Here is a 27,247-nt window from a genome sequence, read left to right as displayed (position 1 = left end):
CCAGTATGCACGCGTTTGTGAACAACAAGATGGCTTTTTCGAACAAATGACTTTAAACACACCGCACAATTGTAGGGCTTTTCACCAGTGTGCACGCGTTCATGATTTGTGAGATTAGATTTAACAGCGAATGTCTTTAAGCACACCGTACACTTATAGGGCTTTTCCCCAGTGTGCACGCGTTCATGATTTGTGAGCGTGAATTTAAAAGCGAATGACTTTAAGCACACGTCACATTTGTAAGGCTTTTCTTTAGTGTGCATACGTTTATGATCTGTGAGTTCGGATTTTTGAGCGAGTGATTTTAAACACACGGTGCATTTGTAGGGCTTAATCCCAGTGTGCAAGCGTTGGTGTCTTGTGAGGCTGGATTTGTGAGAATACGACAATACGCACAAATTACATTTATAATGATTTTCCCCAGTGTGCACGCGTTTTTTATGGGTTGATAAGTGTGCACTATGTGAATGTGTAATGTGTCGGGCAACTTTTTTTTTTGTAGAAAATGTTTTTTTGCATACATCGCAGACAAACGGCTGTATCTCGTCCATGATATAGTTTGTTGTTGGCACATCCATAAGAACACTTTTTTCAACTTCAATCACAGACTCGAAACAATGTCCATTCACTAGATCCACTTCGACTTTGATAATGGTATTGTTGCACGATTCTTCGATACTTTAAACATAATACATAATGTTAAAGGCTAAAAATGGAATATAAAATATCTACTACACCGCTTGAATATGAGCAATCAATATTAAAATAGAATTATGTTCTTAGTATTACCAGAAGAATTAATAAATTTGAAAATTAGTATTCAAAAACTAACTGGTCATAGAAATAACTCCAAAAAAAAAGAAAACATATTTTGTTAATAGGCCATTTTACTACGCTCGTTTAATTTACAGAAAATTGTACTCAGTAAGGCAATAACAGTTTTAGGAAAAGATTGGAAGTAATAGAAATGTTTGTTGGCGAATACAATTGTGCATAGCTAAAAAGTAAAGAAGGAAATATTGATACTAAAAACTGTACGCACTTCCTATTCTGTGGATTAGATATGGGACTAAAAATTATAGGATTTTTAGGTATGATCAAATATTATAATTTATTAACAACAAATTATATTATATAAACATTATTTAAATCCAAACTTATTGATATTGAAATCTAAATCACCTCTTGTATAATTCTTTAATAATATTCGGTTTTGTTTCTTCTACTAATGCTCCAGTAATTTGCTCTTTCGTATCCTCATCTTCTTCCTCTATTTTGATAACAACTTCACTGCAATAATCATCCATTTTAATTCTGATGCTTAGCTGGTTTCTCACGACTTTGAATTCTAAAACACAAATCACAATTTCAAAAATTAGTAAAAGAACTTATAATTAATTAATAAAAATGTCTTTAGCTTGAGGTTAAACATATTCAAATGAAACATGAGGGTAGACATATGTTTTATTTAAAAAAACCGAAAAGTTTTACCAGCGAATGACATCATTAGAAACATGCCTATACTTATCTCGTATTAAGGGACAATAACTACATTTTCGGAAAATTTATTAATTAGATATAGCATGTAAAAAAATAACCCATACTCTTCATAATTCTACCTCATCACTGTTTTACCCCACCATCAAAATATAATTCAATTTTTCTCTTAACAATGTGGTAATATTGTGTTTAATTATTGATATTGTACATATATAAATATATATATTATTATTATTATTAACAGCCCGGACTGTTTCCCGGGTTAATCCGGTCCAGTCACTAGCTACAGTTTTTTTAATTGATCCGGTTAGGTCCGGGTTAGTCCAGTTAAATTTAAAGGGTGCGGTCCGGTCTAGTCAAAATATGGCAATGGTCTGATCCGGGCTTGACAATTTTTTTTAGTAAAATCAATAATACAAATATATTATTAAGACCAGTCCGGTTTGGTTTTGTCCTAACCCGGGTTTCTTAATACATAATGATTAATGGTCAAAGTTAGACTATTTAAAACTATGGATCATGAATAACAGAAATCCTAAAAATATATTAGTAACTCACTCTGTAAGTCTATACGTCTAAATGATTGTACACTAACCATTTGAATTGTTTATAAAATCCATATTAAACCCGTAAACTGTAGATTACTTATTAATTTATTAAGACAAATAACACTATAAAATGATAATATTAAAACAAATTGTTTTATGAATTGTTTTCAAGATAATATGAAATTTTTAAAAATCACAAGGTAGGCTCACAATTTAATAAATATCTCGAGTTGGAATCTCCTATCTGTTAGTCGCACAAGCTATCAAATGCAAGTAATTGAATTACCAATGATGTTTATCACAATGATGTCAATCGGTTCAGTAGTTTAAGTGCAATCGAGTAAAACATGGGAATGAAATTATGACACAATAAAAAACTAATTTCTTAAAAACCAATTTATAGAAAAATATTTTAATGTTTACATAAGAAAAGGATCATGGCATCTACTACACCGGATGGGTGTAAACTAGCGTTTTCATCCCTACGGCTGTTGATGGCGCACCTCAGTTTATAAGTCTGAGTATAAGACCGAGTTCTCAGTTTGTCGTTAGCGGTGAAGATGACAACATTGTTGCCAATATACGCTAAGAGTATATCATTTTTACAGTCGAGGGTTTTTAATATTATTTTATTACTGTAATCTGTAGTTAATTATTAAAATAAATAAAACTGGTGTAAATTGTAATAGATGAAAATGTTAATATCGGTACCTCATCACTGTTTTACCCTACCATCAAAATATAATTCAATTTTTCTCTTAACAATGTGGTAATATTGTGTTTAATTATTGATATTGTATATATATATATATGTATTTATTTATTATTAAACGGGCAAGCACAATGACAAATTATACGTGGATAAAATATTTACATAGATAAAGGTTTATGTGTAGGTACAATAAATTAAGTTATTAAATCACTAATATATAAATTAAACGTAATACAAGAATTACAAATAAACATGTCAATGTTAAAATTTTTTACATGTTGCGTAGATCTAACTAAAGGGTTTGTTTTTACCATATGAGGTACGCTGGAATGGCACGTAAAAAGTATTAGTTTGTTTAGTCATACGACCAGGAACTAAAAAAGAAATACTAGATAATAAATCCGGACAGTTAACATAACCATTTAAAAGTTTATATATAAATATATACATAATATTATTGTTATATATATATATAATTCTTCCCTTCCGATACGGCGACCCGTGCCGTCTTTGATAAACAATATTGTAATTTACCCAGTTGTCAGTAGCGTTGACGTTATTCTCGGATTACCGCGAGACCTTTTTAATTGTAATATTGGACAATTACTTACAATAAAGTTTAACGTGTTTTTTTTTAACAACTGTGTTTAAACATTAACCTAGTTTTTCTCTGCCACATTTACCCGCTTGCCTACCGCTGAGATCTACAACAATAAAACATTTAAAATATTTATTATTTCTGTTGACCATAGATTATATTTGTTAAGAAAATAAATTTACTAGTAAGCATATAAAAAATGATAACTCAATAAAAATTAATACATCACAATCCTGATTTAGTTAAAAAGGAATAACATTTTTAGCACCAAAAATGACACTAACTTGCGATACTTAAGTAGCGCGCCTACTTTAAAAATATAATCACATCTTATTGCCATCAAAATAATAACGAGTTGTCGTCGTCATGCAAATAATTGGTCAGAACATATGCTGCTAACTAGCAGTCGTAGCAATTGGTGTACAATGTTCTTACGAATTATATAAACCTAATGAATTGTCTAGATTGGTAATAAGATGTAGAGAGCTTATAGAAGAACTATAGAACAATTGAACAGTATATCAATAATAAATTATTATCACTAATTGTAATTATTAGAAGTCTCAATTAACAAAATTATTACTTATGTGGTGTTTTACAATTTATCAATTTTCATTTTAAATGTTTTTTATAAGTTCAACAAGTCAGTTTACATTAAAATAAAGTAGAGAAATCTGTTTCCTAATATAGCAGTAAACTAGTGTTATCATCCTTATAGCCGTCGATAGCGCTTCTCACTCTGTAAGTATATACGTCTAAAACGACTGAGCGCTAACCATTTGAAATGCTTAAAAAATCCATATTAAATTTGTAAACTGTAGGTTACAAGTCAGTTTACATTAAAATAAAGTAGAGAAATCTGTTCCCTTATATAACAGTAAACTAGTGTTTCAAAAGTCCTTATTAAGCCAGTAAACTCTGTACTTTATTATTAAAATAAATAAAATGGGATAAAATTGTAATTGATGATAATGTTAATATCGGTACTGTAGTATAGAGTAGAATTTAAGTAAATAGATTAAGTAAAACAAATTATATGTTAAAATTGTGTATTATTATGTACTGTGTAACAATAACGCCAATTCGGCAATTCATACAAATGACCCACTTTAACTTAATGTAAAATACGCAAAACAATATTAACTATTTTTACTATAAAAGGCAAATGTCAAGTAAGCCAAATTAACCTCTCCACTTAGCATTACCTAGGTGGAGACCATTTTGTACTTACCGATCGTTCTGTGTGTTTTAATTGCTATTATACTTGTTTTCAAAGTGTAATCCTTTTTTTGTGTTATTATTTAATAGCGTCACTTTTATTATTTACTACTCTCTTTTACGTTAAAGTTTAACTCCAAATAACGTGTACTAGGACAACCTTTTTAGTGATCAAAATTGCAAATGGTCTTTAATCCCTAAGTTCTAAACTTACAGAAATTGTCATTAATCTAGCTCTAGGAATAATTAAAAAATGGTCTCTAATTACGACCAAAAACCGTATTAGATGCGCTGCATAACTATTACTTATTGTTAGTGTGTTATTTGTGCTGGCTGAAGTATAGTTTCGAAAGGTATTTAAACCTTTCGAAACTATACTGTGCGCGTTGGCATTGGCTTTGATTAACTTTAAAAAATCCTAGTTTAACTGATTGAAAGAGTTTAAGTTAGTGTAAATTGAGGCGGGTATTGGATAATATCGTATACAACATTACTCACGTTCACACAGCTACTTCGAGATCCTCAGATTTACAGACCACACGGCACAGCGTTGATCTAGAATGTTCTTTGGTAAAAACGCACAATGAATAATAACTTTTTTTTAGAAAACCTTAAGTGACGTTGTCTAATTATAAAGTATAAACATAATATACTGCGTGACTCATAATAAACGATACACATACAAACAAACAAGAGTGCACTATCACGGAATAGTCTACAACATGTGATAACAGCGGAGACTGCGGTCCGCGATGGTCGGCTGGAGGTAGAACGCAGTGAAGATAAGTATTGGAGCGCGAGGGGCTTGAACAAAATACATACTATCGACGTTGACCAAACACCTTTAAAGAAAACCTACAAAATTATTATTTAAATGTTTTGTTAGGGTGATTTATTCCACTTGAACCTGCAGCCTTTTTTTTAGTGCTCAACATGTTTTATTAATAGTTTTATGGTTTTATTACTATCGGACATCTTGTATTGTTTCGACATGACTATGTCAACATTGTCATACGATTTACAGTTAAAACAAGTTAAATTTTGTCAATTTTTATTAGTAAATAATTTGTTAGCTAATCGCGACATTTATTTACTTGTCACTATTTTTTTTGAACATAACTATAAAACACTGATCACATACTGATAACAAAAATGTATATCATTTTGGAGCCAAATATTTTTAGCTTAAGAATTATGTTATTGTAATTGTATACATCATAAAAAAACCACAATGACTTTATGCTTTTCTACAGAGCAAATATTGTTACTTCTTGATTTTAATTGTTGCGATTTTTGTAGCAAACGCTTTTACGTAATAAATACTATTAAATATCTGTAACTTATTTGTTATTGTTAAGAATTTTCATAAATATCACACAAGTTGTAAGTACAATTTATTTAACTCTGAACTCTACTTAGTCGTCAAGCAGCCGATATATTATAGTTTTAAATAACGATTTCTGTAGTTTGGTTGAATTGCTTTAATATTTTGTGGCAAAATCTATAGGACGCAAACATTTCTAACAATATACCTAATTTTATGTCTGTTAAATTATGTTATAGTTGTCCCGCTTTAACGCTAAAAGTCGTTTAAAAACAAAAGTAAATTTAACCATAAGATATTATAACAAATTATTGAAAATATTTGTAGTTCATTTATTTGCAGCTCAAATAGATTTTGTAATTATTTGAATTTATGTTAACATTTGCTAGGTAAGGATGCCAAATAATTGTGCCTTATTGTAGAATAAACCGAACTAAGGCAAAATAAAATATACGAAGGCAATTTGTAGGCTTAAACATTGATGTATTACATTTTATAAAACCCATCACGTTGAGAGCTTTACTGACGGTAGTATTGATATGAGATGGTCAAAGTTCAAAGACTGTGTATAATATATACCAAGAAAACTCGCTCGAGAGGAATACCATTAAGAAAATAAGAGTAGGAGATGTCCAAGTCCAAGGTGTTTAACCCAAGAAAAAAAACATGTAAAGCTCAGCATTAAGTGTGAGACAGCTTTTCTAACTTAGGCATCCATTTGTTTGTAGAAATTGACAAATCAAATGAATAGTAGAGGACTGAGGTGACCCCTAAATTATGTTTATTAAGTATAATTTCGATACATTTTCACTTTTTCTGAGTGTTACATAGTAATACCGTATAAGTCAACATTGGCGTCTTTTGGCATTTCGTCAACCGAATACTTAAAAAAAAATAACACTTGTCTGTAAAACAAACACATTTTTGTGATCCGAAAAATAGTAAACGTCACAACATAACCATATTGTTGACAGTAAAATATATTATTATTTTAGATTTAACTTTTCAGATAGCTATAAACCCGACAATTTCACAGAGAATAGTGTTATTCCTTTTAATTTTGCTTAGTTAAACTTCAGTGAAAACAGTAAATAAAATATTAATACTATGAACTTCAAACTGTATATTATTTTGTTGATATCCTTCATCTTAATTACATATGCCGAACTAACTGGTAAAGAGGTAATTTTTCATATTTTTTTTTCTACTATTATACTGAAACAATTTTAGATTATTATTTTTATCGATCAAAACTATAATTTTAATATTTTTTAACTATTTATTAAATAATTTTTTTAAATAAAATATGATATGAATGAAAAAATAATAGGTTAAACGAATATTTATTAAATTGTAATACAATATTGTATATATATATACTATATTATATAATTGTTTATTTCAATAGGTACTGTCATTTGTAATTTTTTAATTTTTAAATTTGGGAATATATATTTTTTTTAAATATAGTTACTTAAAAATTAACGAATAAAATATTATCATTTTATTTCAATTAATACGACATTAGCTACCTCAAAGCCAGTTTATGGTTTGACACCTAAACAAAAATAAAATTGTTATTTTGACAAATTTCTTTCAAAAAACTTTTCAGGCTATACAAAAGGCTTATGAAGTTGCTTTAGATTTCTACGAGACACCTGAAGAAGAAGATCTTAAATTAGAGAGTTTTATTGATTTTATTGGTGAAGAAAATAGCGGGACTGTAAAAGATTATTTGGACAATAATTCAGAAGAAGCAAAAGACAAGGGTAATTTTTAGTATTAATAATTATTTATCATACAATAAACTGTTCGCCTATTTTCTACGAAGGCGAAGTTAAAAATGATTTCTTCGGACGTTAAAAAGTCAATTTCAAACCTAATCGGTTGTCTTACACTCGGTTCAACATCGAATCTACAATACCGACAATAGTCAAATTAAAACCCTTATATATTATTTAAAAAATAGAATACAAACCTTCTTTAAACATTTTAGTGAATTTTGAGTTCTGGCAACTTTTTAAACTTTAACGCATGTATTTAATTAACTTAAACAAATAAGAATAATTTGCTGAAAATGTTGATTAACCGATAGCCAGTTTTGAAGAATTTCTTTTAAGTTCAAATTTTAGGATTGCAAGGAAGTTAATTAAATATATAAATTGTAAATTGTAAAATAATATTACAATATTGTACGTACATCATAATATTAGAAGGGTTCATGTCTAATACTTTAAGAAAACCCTAGGTGTTTATAAAAAACACATCTCCTATTTGTCATTACACAATTTTGCATATAAAAATATACATCAGCCTTCAACATAATATCCCAAACACACTAAAAGATGCACTAGGAGAGAATAATACACTTTTTGAAATATATAAATCTGAACACATTATTATTACATAGATTTAGTCCCCTACACTTATTAATTTATAAATAATTATTTTGTACAACGTGTCTTAAACATAGGCGAATAGCCTAGTTGCTGAAATCAGTTAGAATAATCTCAAACAATTTTTTTTTAAATATTACACATTAATATAAATTTTCCGTTGTTTTATGAGTTAGAGAGCTGTATTAGTGTACTAATTTTAGTGTCATATGAAAATGTCAATAACAATTTGTTAATGCTCAATATAGTCAACAATCGCTTATATAGTTTAGGGCCTAAGCATTTTTTTCTATTTTTTTTTTTATTCTTCTACGCTGGTTTTTTAGTTAACTATACGCTTGTTTTTTGTTTTTCCAGACAATATAAAATTAGAACTTTTTACGAAACTTCTGGGAGCAGTTGGCTTAAAATACAGTGTTTCTGTCAGAGATATGGTTTCATTAGTGTTGGTAGGACGAAATTTTAATAATATGGCTCGTTACATACAGGCTACACGCATATCCGTAGATTAAAAATATATAGAGCTGGAACATCATAGTGTAATATTTCACTCATTGCGATTCCCTGACTATAATATACATTACGATTAAATTCAACCAGCCTATATTATAAGTGTACATTATATTCAAATGCTTTATTATTTTGGCGAAACGCCGTTTCTCATCTATTAATATTATATTATACATAATTTGTAAAAATAAAAAGATATCAGTATAAAATCTAAATTGTTAGATTATTAAACATTATTTAATTTATAATATAAAATAAAACATAGTGTATTAAATGTTTATAGCATATAGTACAATAAACGCAATTATATAAAATAAAAGCGGTACGTTATTTTTTGTTTGTTATGTATATTATACTCTGTGATCTATTTAGCGTTAGACTCTCATTTTCTATGAAAAGAATTTAAAATTTTTATATTTGGAAGACATTTTAGTTAAATGTTGTTTTACTATAATAAATATTACGCTTCGATACTAATCTGTCAATGACAGAAGTACAAATATCGACAATATCGTTTATTGAAAATATTCTGACTATTTTTTAAAAATATATAGTGTGCGTTAATTTTAAGTTCATAATGTAAACTTTTAGTATGTTCTTCTCGATTCAAAGTACATTAGGATACATTAACTGGTCTAAAGTCTTGGTTCGTTATCAAATCTATTAAGCGGTTCAAAAGATAATGTGGGTCCAGACACAAAAATTCTTTAAAAAAATTAAAACATCATTCTTTCTTAATTCCTATGGTTTTTTACAGAAAAAAAAATGTTAGAAAATATATTTAGTATTATGTAAGCAGCTAAAATTAGCATACACACAAATAGTGATTTCCAATTCCATCTGAGTCGTTAAAAAGGTATCGCCAAACATTACTTGACTTCTGTTGGAATTTCTAGTGCCTGTAAAAATAAAATATAAAATAATAAAACTCTTAAAAACATGTTTATACTTTAAAATGTTCTACATTAAAAAAAAAGTTATTAAATTATTAAAAACTAGGTAAGCAGTAAATTCATAATGTAAAAGTAGTATCAATATCACTAATATTAAAAATGATTATAAAATATTATTACAATTACATGAAAATATAAATAAAAAATGATAAGGTTTTACTATAAATGTTTCAGTACTGTCATATTTTAATTTTTTAATTGCCACTTTGAAATCAGTTCTCTATTTAAAAATTTAACAGATGAAAATATTCTAAATCTAATAAATAATTTAACTAAATAAACAATCACAATTTGGAAATGGATACTTATAAGGTAATTTACATAAATGTTCATTAGGCGCCACTCCTTTAGCAACTGCGAGTAATGGAAAATGTTGAATAAAAATATTATCAAGTTCAATTATGTATTTAAAATAAATCATTATCGGGCGTTTGAAGGTTACCGTACAGTATTGGTGTAGGCTTTAAAATAGCATTATAATAATGCTTGATCTAAACTTTTTTGAGATCTACCATACTACACACACACACAAGTCACAGGAATGTTGGCAATTAAAGTATGTATTTCTTAAAACCGACTCTAACAACACAATATTGGCAGCGCTGGCTTCTTGGGAATTTATGTAACACAAAATCTCATCTAGGTCTTTTATGCAATTAGCATTGTGTGAATGCTGAAAATAGTTTAGATAAAATACATTTCTAAAAGCAACATACAATTATACTGGAATTGGATTTCAGTTGTTTCCATTCTTATTTTGAAATATACCGAACAAATGTTTTTAAACAATCCTAAATTTGTACGATTACTATACAATAAATAAACGCTGGGATGCTTGGAATTTCCAAGAGTCATACAGCATTAGAAAAACAATTTATGGATATAAGCCACCCATCAATGAAATTCATTCGGGCAGTCTATATCTGCCCCATTCACTTTGAAAAGTTGAAATCATAATAAAAAGATGTTTTTTTTTGCAATAATGTATTTTTAAAAGGCTTTCGATAGCATTTGCTATTTGGCACGTTAGATGAATAAAATATATCAAAAAGTTTATTTACATATTAGTTATAAAATGAATAATAGCTTTAGACTCAACGCTAGTTTACCCAATGCTAAGTAAGTATTCATACCAACAGCTACCGATTCGATAAACACCTGGCAGATAAATGCTCTCATTTTTTTCAAATGGCCCAGGACATATGTGAGCAAAAGTAAGCTCCTGCTAATCTTTTTACAAAAAAAAAAATCAAGTTTGCTATCTCTACTATAAAATTGTTGAAGATAGGTACTATCAATTGTTTCATCACCAATTTTAAAATAATGTTTAAGAACATATTTCTTGTTGACTTTATCAAGTGTGGCAGATCAAATAAGTATATAATATCCTTACTTCTAACTGTAAAATAAGAGTGCTCTAGACTAACATGGACGCTTTTACTAAAACTAACAAAAGTTGACCCTTGGTCTGTAGAAAACGCTTTTACATTTAAAGAAATATTTAACGTCTTTACAATACCACTTAAATCTACACTTTTGCTGCTTCCAGACACAAAAAGTACGCTATAGGAAATTTCCAAGCTACTTTATTTCCTCTTAGCATTAAAACTTATGCATACTTGGCTGCACCAAGTAATTAAAACAAATGGGTTTCACGAGACATTTCCTCAGTACATAATATACAGTCAAGCGTATCATTTTGAAAATTAGAAATTTTAAATTTAACAAACTCGAATAAAAAATTCAATTGAACCAGAAGTTGTTCATATTTTGAAGCAACTCTCCTTAACGTTCTAATAGAAGGTAGACTAAATACTGTGTTCAAGAACCTATATACAGCTGGGCCTAAGAAGTAGATTGTCAACGCCAGTTGTTTCATATCATTAGTATACCTGTATCCATGAGGGTTTCTTTTCTGTCATGTGAGACTTCACAATGGTTAGTACATCAGGAGACAAATGTTTTTGACACAGATCAAGAAAATGTTCAACGCTCTCATATTTGGCTTGTTGTTTCCTTAATTTCATTACAGTTTTTTCGGCTTTAAGACGAGCTTTCATCTCATTTTTAATTTGGGTACGCAAAATGTCTTCGACACACGAGTCTTCAGATGTGCATGTTATTACACTACCTATATATTATATAAGGACATATAAGGTTAGTAAAATATAAGTTAACAAATTATTAGAAAAATAATTTACCAGTGGAAGAAATGTCCAATGGTTTATCTTCAACACAAGATGTTGAGTCGGCCAATTTTTGAGAATCTTTTCTATCTGAGAAGTAAGAATACAGTTTTACATTTTTATTTTATTTAGATAGACATTTTTCATATGTACCTGGAAAAAATGTAGGTATAGCGTGTGGTTGTAATCTATTTCTTAGATCATTGAGAAACATTTTTTTCTCAAAATGTTTACTGCACAATAAAATGTTTTTTAGAGAATGACTATCGGCATCGAGTTGACAATTAGTTAACCAGATTCCACATCTAAAGCATAAAGAAAAAGCTATTTTTTAATTGTTTAAAAACACCGTTGACTTATGTTAGTTTTTATAATTATAATAAAATCGAATTACCGAACAGGATCTTTAGGAAAACTAAACAAGCTCAATGATTCATTGCCAGTACGTTTTTCTCCACACGACTTCAATACACATTTCTTTGAAGAACGTGCACGCTCATTAAACCACATAATAATGAACAAACTTAATACTAAAAACTAATTTAAACATTTAAATAATACAAATTATATAAGCAATTAAAAAAATTAATAAGTTTTTACTAATGTAAACAAATAGATAAGAGGAGTTCTGCTAACAATATCTGATAAGAGCAGCCAGGAGTTCCCAAAATGGTAATAAAAACAGAAAATATACTACCGTTGATTATACTACTGTATAATTTGGCCATTGCAATCTGACTAAAAAATCCTTGCTAATCAGATTTGAATAAATAAGTATATTTGTTTAGTTTCTCCAATACATATAAAACATTGAGTGTGTAATTCTCTACCTGTTGTTATATCCCAAAGAAGAAGAGCATTTGCAAGTAGTTAGTAGTCTCGTTGTAATTGTGTTACTGTAAGTATCTAGTAATATTATCATTGATTTTATAGTTTTATTTGTATTAAGAAATGATTAAGTAACCTACAGTTTACAAATTTAATATGGATTTTTTAAGCAATTCAAATGGTTAGCGTACAGTCGTTTTAGAAGTATATACTTACAGAGTGAGAAGCGCTATCGACGGCTATAAGGATGATAACACTAGTTTACTGCTATATTAGGGAACAGATTTCTCTACTTTATTTTAATGTAAATTGACTTGCTGAACTTAAAAAAAACATTTAAAATGAAAATTGATAAATTGTAAAACACCACATAAGTAATAATTTTGTTAATTGAGAGTTCTAATAATTACAATTAGTGATAATTTTTTATTTTATTTATTTTACAAAACAGGCCGTGGCCCAAAGTACAATTTTTGTAGACACAGAAATACATTTATAGTTATTTAATTTAACAAGCTATACAAAAGTGAAGGTGGAGATGTTCACATTTGCAATGCGCAATATCTTGAAAATAGGTCTATTATATGAATAATTAGTGTTGCAAATCGGTACAAAGAAAGGATATGGGGATCTAGAATGGAAGTTATGGACTTTGAAGTTGAGTTCAATTAATAAATCAGGACAACCAATAGTACCATCCATAAGCTTTCTCAAAAAGTCTTGACTAGCAGAAATACGCCTATCAGCTAGTGTTGCTAACCCAAGTTTATTTAATACTGGCTCATAGTCGTGTGGTCAGTGAGCAATATGGAGTACCCTGGCAGCAAAATACAAGAATTTCCGTTGGACCCTCTCTATCTGGTTTTTAGCAATTACGGTATTAGGGTCCCACAGCATACTTTAGAATAGATCGAACAAGAGCACAGTACAAAGATTTTAACGGAGCTAACAAGTTAAATTCCGTGGAAACTCTCTTTACGAACCCAAGTGTCTTTAGCGCCTTACAGCAAGATTTTTCAATATGGTCATGGAAGTTAAGTTCCCAATCAAATGTGATACCGAGATCATTTACTGTACTAACTACATTAAGGAATACTTCTTTTAATAAGTAATTATACATAATAGGGTGATGGATTCTGTAGGACATAGAGTGGACAATTTTGAAGTATAGTTATATTTAAGGAGTAAAATTTTGATATGGATGCTTTCAAGCAAGATAAGTACGAATAAAAATTAAAGAAAATTTTCAAAAAATTGTCTTGTTATTTTTGTTTCGTAACCTTAGAAGAAAAAAAGTATAAAAGGGGTGAAGAGTGGCGCAATGAGCATTGTATGGTTTTAAAGGAAATTTAATCTAGTATTTAAATATTACCATTTCTTTTGCATACATTTGCCCAGTGTTTTATTCTCATTTTTCGCAAAATGAGATTAAATAGAGTCTTTAAAGTGGAGGCCCAAAAACAGGGGGCTGTGTAATAAATTGAATGTTAATAGTTATATAAGGCAAAAATTTTAAGTAGACTATTTTGAAAACAGGTTTTAAACATAGAAAAATTGCAAGGAACCTTAAAACTCATGAATTTGACCTTACCATTCCAGTTCTGTGTGTGAGCAACATGAATCTGATACTCATTTTGTTTAAAAAGTAATTGACTAAATTTCAGCCAAATTGTTTTAATTTGTATTAAAATTTTCCAAATTTGGAACACCATTTATCCGGCGGGGACGACAGTTTTTTTTTAATTCTTTCAGATTTTTTTATACAGTGGATACTTCCTTATATTTTGCTTGTTTCACGAAAAAATTCAGTTTAAATACGAAATAACGTGTTCTGTGAGATTTTGTTAGTTTTGGCGAACTTAAAAAAATCATTTTTAAACAAAATTAAATTTTGAAAATGATATTTAACTTCAAAATTGTTGTAGTTGTAATAATTATTACAACTGATAAGCAACAGAATTGACGCTGATAACAATGCGAGATAATATAAATTTGTTCAACCATGTCTCAAAACCGTCACATATTAATAATTATGAATACATTTTCAACAGGAGCTATGCTGTTTCTGGGTTTCACAACTATAAAAAAAAACAACTAGCATTAAATGGAGAACAATTCTGAGAATGACTTTTGTCCGCCTAAATCAGCTTTTTTGCCCACTGTGCGGCGGCTCGTTATTATTTCGATGGCAATAAGATGTGATTATATATTTAAAATAGGCGCGCTACTTAAGTATCGCAAGTTAGGGTCGTTTTCGGGCTGGGGGGCTAAGGCTAAAGCATGTCCATGCTAAAAATGTTATTCCTTTTTTACTAAATCAGGATTGTGATATATTAATTTATATCGAGTTATCATGTTTTATATGATACCTTCACTGCGTTCTACCTCCAGCCGACCATCGCGGACCGCAGTCGTCGCTGTTATCACATGTTGTAGACTGTTCTGTGATAGTGCACTCTAGTTTGTATGTGTATCGTTCATTATGAGTCATGCAGTATATGTTTATGCTTTATATTAAGACAACGTCACTTAAGGTTTTCTTAAAAAAGTTATTATTCATTGTGCGTTTTTACCAAAAAACATTCTAGATCAGCGCTGTGCTGTGTGGTCTGTAAATCTGAGGGTCTCAAATTAGCTCTGTAAACGTAAGTACCGGTATTAACTTTATCATGAATTACGATTTACTCCTATTTTATTTATTTTAAAATAAACTACAGAGTTTACGGGTTTAATAATGATTTTTAAAACAATTTAATGAATTGTACTTGTGTAAAGTTTAGACTTATAGACTGAGGTGTGTCAACGGCCGTAGGGATGAAAACGCTATTTAACAGCCTTTCGGTGTAACAGATGCCACCATCCTTTTCCTATGTAAACATTCAAATATTTTTCTATAAACTGATTTTTGAGAAATTATTTTTTATTGTGATATAATTTTATTCAAATACTTGGATTTGATAGCTTGTGCGACTAAACGATTGGTAATTCCAATTGGATATATTTATTAAAACGTGAACCTACTTTGTGATTTTTTAAAAATTCATATTATCTTGAAAACCATCCATAAAAAATGGATTATCACTGTTTTTATTGGGTTATTTGTCTTAAGAAATTATTAAGTAACCTACAGCTTACAGATTTAATATGGATTTTTTAAACAATTCAAATGGTTAGCGTACAGTCGTTTTAGAAGTATACACTTACAGAGTGAGAAGCGCTTTCGACGGCTATGAGGATGATAACACTAGTCTACTGCTATATTAGGGAACAGATTTCTCTACTTTATTTTAATTTAAACTGACTTGTTGAACTTATAAAAAACATTTAGAATGAAAATTGATAAATTGTAAAACACCACATAAGTAATAATTTTGTTAATTGAGACTTCTAATAATTACAATTAGTGATTATAATTTATTATTGATATACTGTTCAATTGTTCTATAGTTTCTCTAAAAGCTTTCTACATTTTGATATCTTGTTACCAATCTAGACAATTCATTAGGTTTATATAATTCATAAGAACATTGTACACCAATTGTTACGACTGCTAGTTAGCAGCATATGTTCTGACCAATTATTTGCATGACGACGACGACTCGTTATTATTTCGATGGCAATAAGATGTGATTATATATTTAAAGTAGGCGCGCTACTTAAGTATCGCAATGTTAGCAAATTAGCATGTTCCATACTAAAAATTGTATTCCTTTTTTACTAAATCAGGATTGTGATGTATTAATTTTTATTGAGTTATCATTTTTTATATGCTTACTAGTAAATTTATTTTCTTAACAAATATAATCTATGGTCAACAGAAATATTAAATATTTTGAATGTATTATTGTTGTAGGTCTGAGTGGTAGGCAAGCAGGTAAATGTGGTAGAGGAAAATTAGGTTAATGTTTGTTTAAACACAGTTGTTAAAAAAAAACACGTTAAACTTTATTGTAAGTAGTTGACCAATATTACAATTAAAAAGGTCTCGCGGTAACCCGAGAATAACGTCAACGCTACTGACAACTGGGTAAATTCCAATATTGTTTATCAAAGACGGCACGGGTCGCCGTATCGGAAGGGAAGAATAATATATATATTTATATATATACAATATCAATAATTAAACACAATGTAATTATTGTCCCTTAATACGAGATAAGTATAGGCATGTTTCTAATGATGTCATTCGCTGGTAAAACTTCTCGGTTTTTTTAAATAAAACATATGTCTACCCTCATGTTTCATTTGAATATGTTTAACCTCAAGCTAAAGACATTTTTATTAATTAATTATAAGTTCTTTTACTAATTTTTGAAATTGTGATTTGTGTTTTAGAATTCAAAGTCGTGAGAAACCAGCTAAGCATCAGAATTAAAATGGATGATTATTGCAGTGAAGTTGTTATCAAAATAGAGGAAGAAGATGAGGATACGAAAGAGCAAATTACTGGAGCATTAGTAGAAGAAACAAAACCGAATATTATTAAAGAATTATACAAGAGGTGATTTAGATTTCAATATCAATAAGTTTGGATTTAAATAATGTTTATATAATATAATTTGTTGTTAATAAATTATAATATTTGATCATACCTAAAAATCCTATAATTTTTAGTCCCATATCTAATCCACAGAATAGGAAGTCGTACAGTTTTTAGTATCAATATTTCCTTCTTTACTTTTTAGCTATGCACAATTTTATTCGCCAACAAACATTTCTATTACTTCCAATCTTTTTCTAAAACTGTTATTGCCTTACTGAGTACAATTTTCTGTAAATTAAACGAGCGTAGTAAAATGGCCTATTAACAAAATATGTTTTCTTTTTTTTTGGAGTTATTTCTATGACCAGTTAGTTTTTGAATACTAATTTTCAAATTTATTAATTCTTCTGGTAATACTAAGAACATAATTCTATTTTAATATTGATTGCTCATATTCAAGCGGTGTAATAGATATTTTATATTCCATTTTTAGCCTTTAACAGTATGTTTTATGTTTAAAGTATCGAAGAATCGTGCAACAATACCATTGTCAAAGTCGAAGTGGACCTAGTGAATGGACATTGTTTCGAGTCTGTGATTGAAGTTGAAAAAAGTGTTCTTATGGATGTGCCAACAACAAACTATATCATGGACGAGATACAGCCGTTTGTCTGCGATGTATGCAAAAAAACATTTTCTACAAAAAAAAAAGTTGCCCGACACATTACACATTCACATAGTGCACACTTATCAACCCATAAAAAACGCGTGCACACTGGGGAAAATCATTATAAATGTAATTTGTGCGTATTGTCGTATTCTCACAAATCCAGCCTCACAAGACACCAACGCTTGCACACTGGGATTAAGCCCTACAAATGCAACGTGTGTTTAAAATCACTCGCTCAAAAATCCGAACTCACAGATCATAAACGTATGCACACTAAAGAAAAGCCTTACAAATGTGACGTGTGCTTAAAGTCATTCGCTGTTAAATTCACGCTCACAAATCATGAACGCGTGCACACTGGGGAAAAGCCCTATAAGTGTACGGTGTGCTTAAAGACATTCGCTGTTAAATCTAATCTCACAAATCATGAACGCGTGCACACTGGTGAAAAGCCCTACAATTGTGCGGTGTGTTTAAAGTCATTTGTTCGAAAAAGCAATCTTGTTGTTCACAAACGCGTGCATACTGGTGAAAAGCCCTACAAGTGTGCGGTGTGTTTAAAGCCATTCGTTCAAAAATCCCACCTCACAAAACATGAACGCAAGCACACTAGGCAAGCCGTACACAAGTGACGTGTAATTAAAGTTTTTTTTTAAAAACACACCTATGATGACACAAATGTGTACAAACCCTCTGTTTGAGGTTTCTACTCTAAATATTTTTTTCAAAAGTCTGACCTGATACAGTGCTGGTACAGTATTGTACTATATTTTATGTTAAGACATGTTAGATATTAGTATATTTGATCTTTTTTCAATCATAATTTGTGCGTTATTTTGTTAGTTTTTCTAATCCTAAATTATAAATAGAAAAAAACTTTTGAAATGTGATTGTTAGTATAAATTGTATTTATGATATTTAAATGATTATTACTAAGGTTTACTGCGTGTGGTATTAATAGTTTATTGCCTCTTGTTTTTTTGCGGGGTTTTTAGTTATTATGCTACCTTTAGATACCTGGACACTTTGAACTTGGAAAATAAATACGGCAAGAGTGTGATTTAATATTTTTTTTGTTATTTTATTTGAATTAAGAAATTAAAAAAACCCTTTATATTATTGCTTTACTATTGATTAGTCAGATTATCAAATCTTTAGTCCTATCACTACACCCTAAAAAGAGAAATATAAAAAAACGTTTTTATCCCATCTAAATGACTGTATTTTTATTTTTTTAGGTTAGTTTACTTGTATTTTTAGTTCTATATCTAATGAATATTCCGTACAAACTCGATTATTCTTAAGTTGTATAGTTGTGTAATTTTAAGTAGTAAAATATGTAAATGTTATTATTGATTTTGAAGGGAAGGTGTGTACTCTTTAAATTTTTAGTCCAGTTGAGTACCTATCAGTTAAACTTCTTTTTTCTAATAATGATCCTTTGGCAAAGAATACTGGCATGCTATTCCAATGACGCTTTTATCAAGCGATACCTATCACTATTACATTTGGTGTCTTAAAAAGGTCAGCCATATATCTTGGAAAAAGCCAGGAGGGTGAGAAAATGGCTATTAATTGATTTTGTTATCTTTTTTTTGAAACAAACTAATGATTACGATTAAACCATTTCATGACACATTTCTTCATACATCTTGTATGGACAATTTTTGAGACATTCCAAAACCAATGTTAATGATAAATAGAGATTTGAGTTGGATACAAAATACGTATTGTGTTCAGCAAAATGATTCAATATTGTTGTATTTGTTAGAAGTATATTATAAAAGAACTTCACGAACTTGCACATAACCCATTCGGACATTCAGGTACAATTACATTTACAAGAACTTTCGGTCTTACAAAACGATAACCCGACGGTCTCGACCAAAAAGAAACAGCTGTTTCCAATGAACTTCCTCATTAGAAACACCATAACAACTGCATTAGTTTGCACTAAATGTGATAATTTTGAGTGTAGCTCGTACTAATAAATCCGTTAAGTATAGTTTAGTTGACTCGAAAAGCCAGCGTTGTGGTATTGTAAACAACCATATAATCATATAATTATACTTCGTCTTCCGAGATAACAAAAATGCGTTACTCTTGTAAGCGCCTTCGTAGACAGTTGAAAAAAAATCAAGCACATATGCCTAAGAATTGGGCATGCACAAGAGCCATCCGTACGTTGAAAGGACAAATATTTAATTTCGGAAACAACTTGTAAATCATCATTGAAAAAACTGTCTTTGTATCCTCCAGTTAACTTGGAATTAAAACTGAATATAACAAGTTAGACATACTACATAGCTGGAGCTATGACCAGTTAATTTTTGAATACTAATTTTCAAATTTATTAATTCTTCTGGTAATACTAAGAACATAATTCTATTTTAATATTGATTGCTTATATTCAAGCGGTGTAGTAGATATTTTATATTCCATTTTTAGCCTTTAACATTATGTTTTATGTTTAAAGTATCGAAGAATCGTGCAACAATACCATTGTCAAAGTCGAAGTGGACCTAGTATTCACTAGGTTGACTTCGACCTAGTGTCGTGTGTTTAAAATCACTCGCTCAAAAATCCGAACTCACAAGACACAAACACTTGCACACTGGGATTAAGCCCTACAAATGCAACGTGTGTTTAAAATCATTCGCTCAAAACTCCGGCCTCATAAATCATAAACGTGTGCACACCGGGGAAAAGCCCTATGATTGTAATATGTGCTCAAAGTCATTTTCTCGAAAATCCAAGCTTAGGAAACACGAACGAGTGCATACTGGTGAAAAGCCTGACAATTGTAACGTGTGTTTAAAATCATTCGCTGAAAACTTTAAACTCACAAAACATAAACGTGTGCACACTGGCGAAAAACCCTATAAATGTCACGTGTGCTTAATGGCATTTTCAGAAATATCTAACTTCACAAAACACCAACGCGTGCACACGGGTGAAAAGCCCTATATATGCGATGTGTGTTTAAAATCATTCGCTCAAAACTCCCACCTCACAGATCATAAACGTGTGCACACTAAAGAAAAGCCTTACAAATGTGACGTGTGCCTAATGTCGTTTTCTCACAAATCTAGCCTCACGAGACATAAACACGTCATGCACAATAGAAATTTATAAAAAACAAAAAAAGTAAAAAATAATTACAGCACATTTTTTTTAAAAATGTCAATTACTTTAAAAAATGAAAAATAACTACAATTTTAAATAATGTTAAACATCTTTAATTTTTGACCAAAAAGAAAAATGTGGTCCCTATTCAACAAAGTTTCTAATACATTTATCAAATGACATTTCAAATAATGTTTTATATTGTAACTAAAAATTAGTTAACATAATACCTAACTCAATGAAATTATATTTTGTATTATTATTCTAAGAAACCTAATATTGTTTTTGTGAAATATTTTTAACGTTGTAAATTTTTTTTAAACTAATACAAATTTTGTATCATTTATTTAAAACTTTTGTCAATCTTTATAATTTTGTATTACCCTAAACATAGCTTTGTAATACGCAGTTAGTTTTTAATGTCGTGATCAAAAGCGTATGTCATAACATCCAATATGATAGACCTAACCGAGTAAAATTCAATTTAAGTGTACCTACACTTCTAATTTTCAGATTTTTAAAATTTGTAAACAAGTTTGAACAATTTAAATTTCAAATTTTTGGTCTTTTGTTATACAATTTACTATATTCTCTAAGAGGGGTATTTATTTTTTTAAATTTATCAATTTTCTGATAACCAAGTAAAAAATTATTCATTTAGTTCCCATATAGAAGCTTTTTTGACTTTTTAGGTCTTATTCTGTACTAATATTCGAGCTTAACATCCTCTTTTCTAGGTTATTTTAGGAATCGATTTTTATATATTTGAATGAGAATTGTGTTTAAATCCTATTTTAATTATATTTTCATTTTTCTATTTTTCTCATATTTTTAGTATTCACTGCCTTGTCTTTTTTAAGTGAATAAAGTAGAAGAAAATAATTGTTTTTACTCGTAGAAAAAATTGTATAAGTTATACAACTACAATATATACATTTTATACATATTGCTTTCTTTTAATTTAAATATTTTAATCAATAACTTATGCTCTTTGGGCGGTTATACAAATTAATAAAGAGTCTCTAGGAGTATTTTAAGGTAGATACAGGGTAATTACCTGTCCAGGGTCTCTCAATTTAGCCCTAGAAGGCACTGTAACAATTTGGTAGAGGCCTATATGATCTCCAGAATCGGATATAGTTGAAATTTCTATAGAACATTAACTAGGCATGACTCCATTCACACTTGGCCTTAAACCCAAATATCGACAAGCACTCACCTCTGGGAGGGGGGGGGGCTGGAAGGTGTTTAGTTTTTTCCCATTTTTAGGACTTGAGATCTGACAATTATTCTGATGATAGGACTTATATTTATACCTATAGCATGTGTAAAAAAAATTCTGAAGTCAAAATGTATTCGTATTATGGAAAAACAAGAAAAATCTTAAAATTTCGATTTTGAAAGCTGTTTTGGGTTAAGGAATTATATTATTATTGATAGCTTAAGAATATTTTTTTTATGAAAAATGCACAGAAACAAAAAAAGAGAAACTCTAACATTGACAATTTTATAAACAGGTTAATTTTTATTATCATGTGTCACTCAATTTCTCACTGGTTTTAATTAATAATAACATTTTTTATTTTATATAGTTTTGTATTGTGATCTCAATTTTCTACAAATTTTTATGTTCCTATCCCGTTTCTAAACTAATTATTTTTATATTATCTTTTTAAATGGATAATAATAATTAGTTTTGGAGGGAGGTAAAAATAAAAAAGATTGTAAAACATCGAGATCACATTATATAAAAACAATATGAAAGAAATAGTTTAATTTTTCATTAAACCCTAATTGAGTACACTTTATACATTGAGTATATTGAGTGGTTCACGATTAAATGATCATCGTATTGGTATTACAATTAATGAAATTGTTTAGGTTTTATGGACGTTGAAGCTGTTTTCAAGTATCTCAATTATTTTGCAAACTGAGGATACCAAAGCAATAAAACAATTATTGGTTTTATTAATAATACCACCTGCTTTCAATGCTGTAATAACAACAGATTGTTTTATATTTTAGGGTGATATCCTGTTTTAAAACTTAAGTTAATCTAACCTTAAAGTTGAGAATTCTGACTTTATCATATCAAACTCGGGGGATTTACTATTCTTTAATTTCAATATAGTTGCTTGTACTTTAGTCTTCGAAAAAATCGTTAAATAATAAAGCGTTTAAATCGGAGTGACTGCATTTGTATTTATTTATATTGTCATTAAAATTTAAAAGGAATATTGAAGCTATACTAGCTTCTACTTTGGAAAAATAATCATTAAAAATATTTGCCCACATAGCTGGTTCGTCAATATAATTAAAAGTTCCTTTTCCGATTTTTATTATAATATATATTAATATTTATCATATTACTCCTAAAATATAATACTTTACAATGGTCTATGAACACAAATTTTTTGTACGATAAAATGTGTTAGTATAAAAATGACTTTGAAGTATTTTTTTTTTCTTCAGCTTCAGAGACCGTTCAGGCCCATTGCTGCAACACACACTTCCTTCCATTTCTCTCTTTCCATTGCTACCTCCCTGTAGTTTTCAACTCCTAGCGTTGTTAGATCCTTTGAGACTTTATCAAACCATCGTTGTTTAGGTCTGCCTAAGGGCCTCTTTCCTCGTGGCCTCCAACCTAGGACCTCCTTTGCAATCATGTTAGACATTAGTATGTGACCCAGCCAGCTTAGTCTTTTGGCTCTAATTACTCCCTTGAAGTATTGTGTATAAAAAAACGCACAATTATTTACCATTGCTTTTACGGTTTTATATTTCCGACCGCATAAACAATTTTACATACTTGAAATTTTACCACACAATAATATGTTGGAAAATAACTTGTAATCGACATGCTTTTCAATTTAAAGTATGTAATGTTAATTTTTGTACCCAGAATTATTCTTATATAAATCATATTAAAGCTAATCCAATACCAACGTGGCTGGCCAGCCAGGATGTTATTTCCACAGCTCTCGCCATATGTATTTAATAATATATTCTACACGGTTTATTTAGTCACTCAATATGGGAACTCTGTTAAGATTGTATTATCACTAACACTAAATCTTTATAAAATAATTTTCAAGATGAATTAGGATATAATATCTATTGGAATTATAAACAATTAACCTGTCACCCGCATTTGCCTAGACATTAAATTAAGGTAACAAACATTGAGAAGTAGAAATAAATAGCTGGAATAGACTAGATGAAAAAATACAACTTTAATTAGGTACTCGGTAATTATTTATTTTGTTGGTAGACATGCATGTTACAGTACTTAATATTACATGCATGAGTAGTAGTAATTTGGGGCTTTACCGCTCATTTTTACAAATTGTAGTAAATTAAACTAGAAATGAATAACAACATCTCTTTATATAGTATAATAACTTTTATTAATCATAATAATTATAATATTTTATGATTTATCAATCTGTATAGTATAAAATAAACTTACATAAAGGTTTTCTGTCTCTATTATTCAAAGCTAAATCAATTTTAAATTACATAAATTCTACCTAACACGCATGAAAATTATCCTGAAGAACCGAATCCTTTTTCTCCTCTATCAGTTTCATCTAATGACCGAAGTTCCCTAAGTTCTGGATACACAATTTTTTCACATATTAGTTGTGCTACTCGATCTCCACGTTGAACGATAAAGTCTACATCAGAATGATTGAATAGGAGAATACCAACGTTTCCGCGGTAATCTCGATCAATTACTCCACCTAGGATTAAAAAAAAAAAAATATATATAACATTTTATTTAGTGATTAGATTTTATAAGCATACCTCCAACATCAATAAAATGTTTCCATGCTATTCCTGATCTCGGTGCAATTCGTCCATATGTACCATGTGGTACCACAATTTGTAGATCGGTCTTAATCAATTCTTTTCCATGTGCTACTACAATATATTGGTATGCACTTTTTAGATCGTATCCAGCCGCATGTTGACTTCCTCTAATCGGCGTGTATGCTTTATCGGTTAATTTAGAAAATAAAAGCATCTAAAGTTTTAAACAATCATTCATTCATAATAATCTTTATTTAATTTAACCCTAGCTTCATTTACTAATTTTATCATAGCATCATTCGTTTTTTTGTCTAAACTTTTTTCTAAATTTTTTTCTAATTCATCATTCATTAACGTCATATTTATTTTATTTTCCAAACTAGTGATACATTCTTTGAATGAGTTATTTAATTCAGATTTTATTGTTTCTATTGTATTTTTTGAAACATTAGTTATTGATTCATTATGTGTATTTAGTTTTTTTTCTAAACTATCTTTTAAACCAGTCTGAGTTTCTAAGATAGAATTTTTTATACTATTTTCCAAATCAATTAATTTCGAATTTAAATATTTACCAACTCCGATATTATTGAAATGATTTATATGATGACCAAAATAATCCATTATTAATTTAAAAATAGAGATCTTAAAAGTGACAAGGACTTCTTATTTACTAAAACCAAAACAAAAAAACTATATTATACGAGTTTACGCACTTCTCGGGTAAATGGTGAATACTCAACTATGCGGTCGTGTATTAACATACAATAAGCACTAACACCAGTTAAATTATCATCAGCTTCTATTTCTAAACGTAAGTCAATTGTAGAAGAAATTTCAGAATCGTTTTGTTTACTAACATCTAAAACAATAATTGGAGCATTTGATAAAAACAATTTTGGACTTAGTATCGGATTTCGAAGTCCATTTTCATAATATGATTCTTGAAACGATGTATACATATTATATAATAATGTAAAATCGTTGTGCGTAAAATCTAAATTTAAATTATCATAAGGATAATCATTTGAGTTCAGAAACACTTTAATATTTTTCAACTTAGAATGATCAAATTCGCTTTTGTCTGCAGTTATTGAATTGTTACGATTTTTTTGGAGGCCTACAATGATATAACGAGGTTTTTCCAATTTCGTTGATGTTTTTAAATTCCATAGTACATTTTTCGTGTTTCCGAGTTCAGGGTAAGTATATGTTTCAAATGATCTAAATGGTATAAACAAATGTTTTTCTTTTTCAACTATTTTCATTAACTTTAAACGCTGGCTATCATCAACACTAACATGAGGAACTTTCCAAACAATATTCTTAATATTCACACTACATTTAGTTGCATCATCACTTTTTTTAATCAATGCATTTAAATCACTATTTGATCTAGTTAATATGAGTTCTATTCGTGAATTTAATAAAATTTTTCTATAATGCTCAAAAAAGCCTAACCAGTATTTTAGTGGTATACATGCTGTAAAATGACCATTTGTGTCTGATATGGATGAACTATTTTTGAAAGTCCATCCAGCATTTTCATAACAATAATAATTATCTGGTGTACTTGAAAGATATCCTTTGATAGAACTTGTAATATCTAACATTCGTGAACTATCTATCTCGATACCATTTAATTCTAAACGAACTTGTTCAAAAAGAAAAGATAATCCAATTATTACCTAGTTTTACTTTATCTTTATCTTCAATGTTGCCTTCGATGTATAAAAAGTTTTCATGTAAATATGGGTATACATCAGTTTGTTGTACACATATCCTAATTTCATCATTATTATTAAAAGCTTTAGTATAAGGAATATATGAGTGAAAATCAAAATTAGTTATTTTCGAATCTGACACATAACCCATATCAACTTCCAAAATATCATTTTCAGGCATTTCGATTACTTTTTAATTCAAATCCAAGTTGTCTTAAAATATTTTTATTCTTCGACGTAAGATTTATTTCTGTTTTTCTCCTTGTTGCTCGGTCAGATTTCGTTTTGGGAATGGAAGATTTTTTATGTGACGGTTCCTTTATATCTAATATTTTGTTTTGGAAATTAAAAAATTTCAACCCCATTTTATGAACCGTACCGTCTGATATGAAAAACTGTTGTAATTTTTTCACCTAAATTCTTTAGCGGTCTTTGATCCTGACCAACTAACTTTACCGTTATATTATTTATTTCATTTGTTATCAATGGATAATATATTAAGTTGCTAGGTGCTTCAACAATTTTTGATCCGTGTACTGCTGTAGGGTAAAACTCATAGACTGAGTGTGAGGGTTTGTTACCATCAAATGATCCTTGAGCAATACTACATAATACTTTTATTGAATTAATCATACTAATATTAACAGTTTTTTGAGAT

At 29.2% G+C, this 27,247-nt stretch overlaps 4 protein-coding genes across 6 annotated transcripts; 2 read left to right on the top strand and 2 right to left on the bottom strand.

Annotated features, from left to right (window-relative positions):
* Positions 1–357: 357 nt before the first annotated feature.
* LOC126843887 (uncharacterized) lies at positions 358–12,547 on the bottom strand. Of its 3 annotated transcripts, XR_007686504.1 has the most exons (7): positions 12,340–12,547; positions 12,099–12,250; positions 11,961–12,035; positions 11,652–11,890; positions 9,621–9,705; positions 1,183–1,348; positions 358–678 (listed from the first exon to the last, which is right to left on the bottom strand). XR_007686504.1 is itself a non-coding variant. In XM_050581682.1 (5 exons), exons 1-5 carry the CDS (start codon positions 12,453–12,455, stop codon positions 9,676–9,678), a joined length of 612 nt encoding a protein of 203 aa, XP_050437639.1. In that variant the 5' UTR covers positions 12,456–12,547; the 3' UTR covers positions 9,307–9,675. The 3 variants fall into 3 exon arrangements, 2 of the variants coding, with proteins under 2 accessions (XP_050437639.1, XP_050437640.1); XM_050581682.1 differs by lacking the exons at positions 358–678; positions 1,183–1,348 and having other exon boundaries at positions 9,307–9,705; XM_050581683.1 differs by lacking the exons at positions 358–678; positions 1,183–1,348 and having other exon boundaries at positions 9,307–9,705; positions 12,099–12,269; positions 12,340–12,452.
* LOC126843888 (uncharacterized) lies at positions 6,982–8,828 on the top strand. Its single transcript, XM_050581684.1, has 3 exons — positions 6,982–7,082; positions 7,513–7,669; positions 8,654–8,828. Exons 1-3 carry the CDS (start codon positions 7,008–7,010, stop codon positions 8,806–8,808), a joined length of 387 nt encoding a protein of 128 aa, XP_050437641.1. The 5' UTR covers positions 6,982–7,007; the 3' UTR covers positions 8,809–8,828.
* Positions 12,548–12,736: 189 nt separating the features above from the next.
* On the top strand, positions 12,737–23,077 carry LOC126843882 (uncharacterized). The gene is made up of 4 exons (XM_050581676.1): positions 12,737–12,843; positions 17,109–17,274; positions 17,778–17,934; positions 22,934–23,077. Exons 2-4 carry the CDS (start codon positions 17,150–17,152, stop codon positions 23,075–23,077), a joined length of 426 nt encoding a protein of 141 aa, XP_050437633.1. The 5' UTR covers positions 12,737–12,843; positions 17,109–17,149.
* A 1,521-nt stretch (positions 23,078–24,598) lies between these two features.
* On the bottom strand, positions 24,599–25,087 carry LOC126843907 (deoxyuridine 5'-triphosphate nucleotidohydrolase, mitochondrial-like). Its single transcript, XM_050581715.1, has 2 exons — positions 24,860–25,087; positions 24,599–24,795 (listed from the first exon to the last, which is right to left on the bottom strand). Exons 1-2 carry the CDS (start codon positions 25,077–25,079, stop codon positions 24,599–24,601), a joined length of 417 nt encoding a protein of 138 aa, XP_050437672.1. The 5' UTR covers positions 25,080–25,087.
* Between the last annotated feature and the right edge of the window lie 2,160 nt (positions 25,088–27,247).

The sequence above is a fragment of the Adelges cooleyi genome, unplaced genomic scaffold (assembly GCF_023614345.1).
Source record: "Adelges cooleyi isolate 19-005CV unplaced genomic scaffold, UGA_ACOO_1.1 ACOO_flye_CR_arks_rails_tigmint_CR_PRNA_575, whole genome shotgun sequence".
NCBI lineage: Eukaryota > Metazoa > Arthropoda > Insecta > Hemiptera > Adelgidae > Adelges > Adelges cooleyi.
The sequence above is the reverse complement of the archived record's forward strand: the minus strand, read 5'-3'. Positions and strand labels throughout refer to the sequence as shown.

Bases quoted from the DNA above. Each gene is read 5' to 3' on its own strand.
- LOC126843888 (XM_050581684.1), top strand. From the start codon at position 7,008: ATGAACTTCAAACTGTATATTATTTTGTTGATATCCTTCATCTTAATT. The intron at 7,083-7,512 runs GTAATTTTTCAT...AAAACTTTTCAG, and splicing joins CCGAACTAACTGGTAAAGAG to GCTATACAAAAGGCTTATGA. The intron at 7,670-8,653 runs GTAATTTTTAGT...TTGTTTTTCCAG, and splicing joins AGAAGAAGCAAAAGACAAGG to ACAATATAAAATTAGAACTT.
- LOC126843887 (XM_050581682.1), bottom strand. From the start codon at position 12,455: ATGTGGTTTAATGAGCGTGCACGTTCTTCAAAGAAATGTGTATTGAAG. The intron at 12,036-12,098 runs GTACATATGAAA...CTTACTTCTCAG, and splicing joins TATACCTACATTTTTTCCAG to ATAGAAAAGATTCTCAAAAA. The intron at 9,706-11,651 runs GTATACTAATGA...TTATTTTTACAG, and splicing joins AGAAACCCTCATGGATACAG to GCACTAGAAATTCCAACAGA.
- LOC126843882 (XM_050581676.1), top strand. From the start codon at position 17,150: ATGGATGATTATTGCAGTGAAGTTGTTATCAAAATAGAGGAAGAAGAT. The intron at 17,275-17,777 runs GTGATTTAGATT...TTATGTTTAAAG, and splicing joins ATTAAAGAATTATACAAGAG to TATCGAAGAATCGTGCAACA. The intron at 17,935-22,933 runs GTATGCAAAAAA...GAAATTGTTTAG, and splicing joins TACAGCCGTTTGTCTGCGAT to GTTTTATGGACGTTGAAGCT.
- LOC126843907 (XM_050581715.1), bottom strand. From the start codon at position 25,079: ATGCTTTTATTTTCTAAATTAACCGATAAAGCATACACGCCGATTAGA. The intron at 24,796-24,859 runs GTATGCTTATAA...TTTTAATCCTAG, and splicing joins ACATTTTATTGATGTTGGAG to GTGGAGTAATTGATCGAGAT.